The following is a 7,605-nucleotide window of genomic DNA, read 5'->3' as shown; positions in this document are numbered from 1 at the left end:
TGCAGAAAAAAAATCACCACCATAGCACAGTGACAGGCTGTCAGGCAGAGGGCACCAACCTCCACAGGGCCTTGGCTGAGAGTCTGCCCATGCGGGGGAGGGGGCAAAGGCCAGGGGTTGCGATGGGAGACACAACGCAGGCATCCACACGTCCACACACCTCCGACACACTCATGCTGTTGACAGTTTTCCTCCGTTATTCAATCAGCAACAAGGCAAAGCTAAACTCTAAGTCTATTCGATCAAAGCATCAAACAAAAGATTTAAACGTTTTAATGAAGCTTTTATGTATGAAAACCTTCTCATGTCTTTACATGCTCTGTGAAATTCATTTGACTGGATGATATAGATCATGGGAAACAGGTCATTTGCCTGGCAGGAAACAAAAAGGTGGTTAGTAAACCTCACCTGGGACTTTACCCTGCGACCTGGTCACCAGCCTATTTTCCTAACCACCAGACCATACAAGCCCTTTATGTGTTATGCCAATCTGAGGCTACAAGTCAGGACGGCCAGAGGTCACTGAAATCAGTGTAGGGCGCACAATCTCACAGCTTTGAAGAAGATTTGCTTCTTCTCGTTGCACTTCTGGGGTCTGCAAATGTTTACTTTGATGCCAAAGAATCTCAGTGGTACTTAGCCACTTGACTCCAAACACAATAACACTGCAGATGCTGAATATATTCACTAAGTGAGCAATCAGTTGCAAAGTGTGCTAAAAATTACACTTATCCCGCACCCCATGATGATATGCATAGAGAAATAAATCAGAAAGCAAGAGAAGGAGCAGAGGGGAGAAGTGGTATCACCTGATCGGTCTTATCTTAAAAAGCGGCGGGATGTGTCACCTCAACTCTTCAGAAAAAGAGATAGAACCCTCCTGGCACATTTTTATATGAAAGATTTGTGTGAAATGATTGCTAATCTATGCAAAAAAGCAATCAGTGACTCATTCATAATGCATGAGCAACGAGATACCAATTTTGCAACGCTTTCAGATTATTAGATGTTATCGTGAATGCAGCAGATGAAATATGAACACTCCTACCTGTCCCATTGTAATTACATGACTGCAGTGGTCGAGAGATACACTGGGAGAGGGGAAAATGTGCAGAAAGAAACATACAGAAAGAAAGACAGACAGACAAGCAGACATCCATTATTATCTGACTGCAGATAGCTCTAAATGGGAATATTTGTTTCTAACAGCTTTATGTATCCATTTGTGCCCTATTTTATCAACCTAAAAGCTGTGGTTTTAAGTACATCTGGCTGACATTTTAATGGTCCATCAATCACACGGTGTCATGTGATAACATTTTGAGATCATCCTCCTCCCTGAGCCTCAGAGACAGAAAAAAAAACTGAATCCAATAAATTGGCTGCAATCCCAGGGAAATGATGAGAACCAATTTCTAATTCAAAGCAAGTTTAAAAGTATGAATGCTCGATAAGCTGCTTCTCAAATTAATGCAAATCATATTTCATTTAGGATATTTTTGTTCTATATAAACCCCTAATGCATTAAATATATTTATGTGCCAGTTTCTAAACTGCAGTTTAAAGCCTGACAAAAAGAAATTACAAATCCTGTTTACATTACTGGCGTCAGATTAATAAATGCAATATATTATCAAAGTATAATGTATTTCTTGTGAAGGAGCCATTAAGGCATACACAAACAATTAAACCGATTTGAAAAATATTGCTAAACCTCCCAAAAACTGCACTTATTTTTTTCTCCTAAAATCCCTTTATTTGAACAAAAAGAATCCAGACAAAGTGATGAACTTTGACCTTTCCAGTCTGATGAGGGTGTTTCCAACACAACCTCACATGCAACTGGTCCCACATGAGACAGAGCCTGGCACAATGTAGCACACACTCTTCTTTCTTCATCTGTTTAAAAAAATAACAACACAGAAGCCTGACTTTTTTAACTTCAGTATTAACGTGTATGGATTGCACCTGGAAGCCTTGTGAAAAGCGCTGACAGATTTCATACTTTTACATTCTGGGCAACTTCGACACAAGGGATTTGCTCTTAAAACGGAGCACAGCAAGGATGAAGGGTGGTATGAAAAATCAATGAGGCTTTTCAAAGGCAACAAGAAAAACCAGCACCTTAGCCTGCAATTAAACAAGAGCGCTCCTGGCACTGAGGGATGACAGAGTATGTTGCATGTGCCCTCGACTTCACAGAATCAATTACAGGATCGATACAATGACATGATACAATTCCATGATGGAAAATGGGAGGTTGACTGGGATTCGCTCGGTCATGTGTTTCAGATGTTTACAATAATGCAGCTCAAGCAGGTCTATACACTTTGAGCCCATTATGTAAACATGAGTGAAGCCCAGTTCTAGACCAAACAGATCCCCCACGTGGAAACTTCAGTTGAAATATTTTGTCTAAGGGAAAGAGTGGGGAGAGGCTTTCAATCTGGGGGGGTCGTGAGCACCACAATGGGTTGGAAAAACAACCTGACGCGGCAGGAGATGACTGACAGGACGTGACCAAATACCTGCAAAACTGATAACATTCCCATCAGCCTCAGCTGTACTTTGTATTTAGTCCTAATTTGCAAATCTTGGTATGCCGACATGTTAAACTAACATGGAAAACATTGTACCTGCCAACCATCAGCATTATAATTTTGAGAATGTTTGCATTGACATTTGCATTTAGCTCAAAAGGACAGCCTCATTAACCCTTGTGTTGACTTCGGGTCACATTGGCCCGTTTTAAATTTTTGTTTTATATCAGAAAATATTGGACGTAGAAATAAGCGCTGAAAATGTGTAGAAGAAAATTTTTAAAATTTAAAACGTTGGAAAAAGCAAAAAAAAAAAGGCATCACAAATGTCAGAAAAAAAAGTGTTTTTTTCAAGGTTGAAAGGAAGACAACACAAGGGATGCTAGTTTGACTATAGTCTTATTTTCTTGAGAATATATGAATTACTGGATAATTGTACCGCTTTACCTCCTTAACTAATGATAAGGGGACCCAAGCTTCATTTTGAGGTCCAAGGTGGTTAATGCTGAAACCTGTATTCCAACTGCATATTTTAAGGAAAGCTTACATTGGATGAAAAAAAAGTTATTTTGAGGAGCTGGGACTAAAGGAATAATTCAATGTTCCTCCCTAAGACTAAATCCTTTGGCAGCACCCTTGTGCCCTGCTGTCTTAATTGGACCCCTGCTACGAACACCGCCCGCGACCCCCGACTTACCAAAAGGGCAAACACCCCCAGGAGGATCATACAGCCCTTCATGACTGAGAGGAGCTCATGATGTTGATGTTGCCTCTGTCAGTGCGGCAATATGAATGCTGGGAGTAGGTTTGCACAAATCCTCCCTGCTGTGGCCAAATGCACATCCTCTTTTGACACAAATATCATGACATAAATTATAATACACACAAGTCATTTTCCAATATGACAACCGACAACATACTATGATCCAGAGGCCTCTATGTGTTAATGCAAATGCTCACTATAGGGAGTCAAACACTGAATCCTTGTTAGTAAAACCAACGGCCAACAGCAACATGATATCTTGTCAGTCAGATCTAATTCTGTGTTCAAACTTAATGGTTCCTGACAAGCAAATCACCAGTGGACTGAGGGACCAGAGGGAATGTGCCACAGTGAGCATGACCACTCCACAAATTCACATTTAACATTTCATTCCTCCTGCTTGGACAAAATGAATTATACATCCTTGATTCTCCCACATTGATCCATCCAGAGAAAACTCCCTCAACGCTAAATGTTAAATGATTTGTATGTCTCCTTCCTCACTACTGGGACAGCATCTCTCTCATTCTGACATTCTCCCTCTATCCTTGACCCCCTTTCTTCACTCCCTCTGTTATCTGAAATAATCTCAGGGCCTCTTTAGATTCTATTCATCAGAGCAGAAAGAAGCAGGCGCTGACATTGATAAAAAAAAAAAAAAAAATACCATCTGTGCCTTGCAGGGGTAAAGGAGTGAGAGAGAATGAGATGGAAAAGAAAGAGAGGGGCTTCAAATGAAACAGGCTCTGTTGTCTCCCTCTTGTCCCCCCTCGTCAATGCCATTTCAATTGAAAAGCGCAGTGGTAATTAAATTCCAGCAGGGGTTAGGGGCAACTGTGCGGCGCACTGACTGGGGGCTGCCCTGACATAAAGATGACACAATTCAAGAGGACAGAGGGGGCGCCAGGCGGAAAAGGAGGGAGGGTGACAAATGTTGTGTATTCACATACACTGCCAGATTCGTACTACTCAATCTTCATGACATTTAAAAAATAAGAAATGAAATGGATCTTCAAACTCAACTGAATCCCACTATGACCTTTTCCCCAAATCAGGGATATTCTAACCAGATCCTTCTTCTATATTTGCTGAATATTTCGTAATGCTTAAGAGGATGAGCAATTAGGTGGAGGAGAATTTAGTATTTTGGGATAACTCTGTGTCTGTGTGTGTGTGTGTGTGTGTGTCAGCACAAATGTGTGACTCACAGAAGGACGCTGGTTGTTGTTGATTCACATTATAGCGACGCTAATCCAGAGGCTCCAGAGAGGCCACACACTCTCTGCTCTCCCCCTCTCCCCATCCTCTATTAGCAAAACAAAAGAGCTAGTTGGTCTTTAACTGCAGAAACAAAAAGTGCGTGGCATGCATTATTTAGAAATAACATATTCACCAAACCCTAACAGATATTTCACATTATTTTTTGAGAGATTTTAAATTCATAAATCACTGAAAATGATTTGGCTTCGGCATTATTTTGCATTTAAACACTTTTACGTTAAAAGTAGAGCATAGTAAAAACTGGAGGGTGGATGTTGATTCAAAGCAGTTGCAGACATCTGTCTTTATAATAATGTATGAGTGTGAAAGCTTTACATTATATGCAAAATAGTTCTCAGAATATATTTATGACATTATTTTCTGGTTTCACCAACATTGTTTATGATGCAGAGAAATATCAAAGCACTTTGATAAACCTCTTTGTAAACTATGAAAACTCAAGAAAAAAAAGTCATTGGGTTTTGTACCAAACCAAAAAACTAAGAACCAAAAAACAAATTTAATTTATCAAACTTTTACTCTGCCATCATTTTCTGTAAAATGACCACTTTTATTCAAGCGGTTATCCACCAACACCTTACAATGCCAAGAGTGAGCATTAATGACTGACGGTTATCTAATCCATTAAGATATGTTGACCCTTCTGCGTTAAACATTTGGATGAATATATAAATTAATTCTGCCAGTGCTTCACTTACACATTAATTAATTTATCAAAGCCTCTTACCATAAATCCTGTTTCATAAAAAAGAATCTGTGCAACTCTAATGCCATCTAGTGGACAAAGCGCTCAGTACATATAATTGTACCCTTAAGTCATTTTCCCACAGTTCTAAATAAATATCAGTAATTTGTTAGAGACACAGTTGCATTGTTGTTAGTTTCAACAGGATTGGATTGTTTTTCAGTCAGGAAAACACAGGAAGTTCTTTCCAGCACCACTCAGTGTGAAATTTCCCTTGTTCCACACGGCTTACTTCATTAGTTGAGCATATCTTCACGTCTTAAGGTAAACAAAAGAACTGTCCTTTTGTTCAGCCACAGTCTCAGTAACGGTTTAAAATCTCCAGAACTTCCTCCTTAACAGAGAGAGGAGAGTGCTGCTGGACACCCGGCCCGCCAATACTTGTTTCCCAGCAGTCAAAGCCGCAGTCCTTCAAGTCCTGCACAGTAGCCTGGACAACGGAGGAGTCTGTTTCTACAAAACAAACAAGTCATAATAAAGTCATGTAAAAACAATTAATAAAAACAAGTTATGTCAGGGTGGGCTATCATTATACATATAAAGATTAATGGATTGCAAGCTAACGAGACAGCTGCTGTTTCATGTTTAGTATACACGACTAAACGGTCTACAGCGGTACTTTCAGAGATGAACCTGCAAAGTCTGTCAGTCGCAGCTAAAGGACACACAAAAACATTGTCCCTTGAATCAATGACCTAATAGATGTAGAACAATAAGGATTCTGCAATCGATGCAAACATCTGGCACTTCCCTGCTGTTTGTTGCAAAGGAAATGGTCCATAGCCCACTTTAGCTGCAGCTGCACAGTAATACTAAAGCTCACCACACATCCAGCTAAATTTAAAGCTTCAGATGCAAGAGCAGCTTTAAAAACAATGATAAAATAACTCAACTTAGTGCTTGCTTCCTTAACTCAAAGAGCTTTAACACCAAGATTCTCTGAGACGACAAGACACCAGATGATCCTTTTGAAAATAACTGCAATTCACACTGATGGAAATGCTTGCTAGGAAAACAAATAAAGAGCATTTGGAAATCTATTCAGAGGATTTTACACTTACGAGAATTCAATATGCTACAGGCTGCAGGCATAAACAAAGACTGAACTCGCAGGTTCTTTGATTGTTTTTTTTCAAAGAGAGGTTGAAACAAGGTTTCCTTATAACCCATTCCACAGTAGTACCCACACACTAAAGGATCCTCCTTGTGCAGCCTTCTCATCATTTTCTGCCACTCAAATCATTGTTTCAGAGAGGAAGAGTGAGGGAGCGTTTGAGGATCACAGAACATTTGTTGTCAGCAGGAGTCTGATGTATCAAATTCAAGACAAATCCATTGGAGGGTGCAGTATAGCCTAACAAAATGAGTGACTCATTTCAATCAAATACATCATTTAAACTGGAGAGGTAATTACAACAGCAGGTAAAGTAGGGCTTTACATTTGATTAAATCATCGCCCATTGTTTCGGCCATAGACCTTCCTATGAAGCATGATTAGCGATAGTCTGTATCCACAACCTTCCACTTCCGGGATCGCTCCATTGCCGCCGGAAATTTCGCCGTGTGTCCTTTTTTTTGGCCGGATGTCCGTAACCTTCCGCTTTCTTTGTGTTGGGATTTTAAACTCCAGTGGATTTCTGAGGACTATGGTTAACTGCTCCTCAGATCTCTGCAGGGTAAATCCAGACAGCTAGCTAGACTATCTGTCCAATCTGAGTTTTCTGTTGCACGACTAAAACTAATTTTGAATGTACACGTTCCACCAAAACAAGTTCCTTCCCGAGGCTATTTGCAGCAGCGCCCATGACGATTGTGATTGGTTTAAAGAAATGCCAATTAACCGGAGCACATTTCTTGTATTATTTTTTTTTGGGGCATTTTCGGCCTTTAATTTTGACAGGACAGCTGAAGACATGAAAGGGGAGAGAGAGGGGGAATGACATGCAGCAAAGGGCCGCAGGTCGGAGTCGAACCCGGTCCCGCTGCGTCGAGGAGTAAACCTTTAAATACCAAATACCAACTGAGCAATCCGGGCGCCCCCAGAGCAACTTTCTCTTCCATCCCGGAATGCTGTGCGGACTAGCCAGACCCTCCTCTATGGTGCTGTGGAGGAAGGTCTGGCAATGCGAGAATAGTGATAACAGAAAATCACTCATTGACACATTGTACAAGACAAATGCGAAGACCTTATTCAACACAGGTGTTCAGCAGACCGCACCCAAAAGGTGCGCTAACCCTCAGATAGCCAGAAGAGGCAAGTGAAGGGACAGGGAGGG

The 7,605-nt window shown here is 40.7% G+C and overlaps 1 protein-coding gene across 1 annotated transcript in view; it reads right to left on the bottom strand.

Moving 5' to 3' along the window:
- Positions 1-4,839: 4,839 nt before the first annotated feature.
- The window catches only part of mvk (mevalonate kinase), a 12,409-nt gene continuing 9,643 nt past the window's right edge, over positions 4,840-7,605 (bottom strand). The window contains exon 10 of the mRNA XM_078250661.1: positions 4,840-5,782. Within this exon, the coding sequence (XP_078106787.1) occupies positions 5,631-5,782 (152 nt within the window). The 3' untranslated portion in view covers positions 4,840-5,630. The remainder of the gene's footprint in view (positions 5,783-7,605) is intronic.

The sequence above is a fragment of the Sander vitreus genome, chromosome 5 (genome assembly GCF_031162955.1).
Source record: "Sander vitreus isolate 19-12246 chromosome 5, sanVit1, whole genome shotgun sequence".
Taxonomy (NCBI): domain Eukaryota; kingdom Metazoa; phylum Chordata; class Actinopteri; order Perciformes; family Percidae; genus Sander; species Sander vitreus.
Note: the sequence above shows the minus strand (reverse complement) of the source record. Positions and strands in the feature narration are given on the sequence as shown.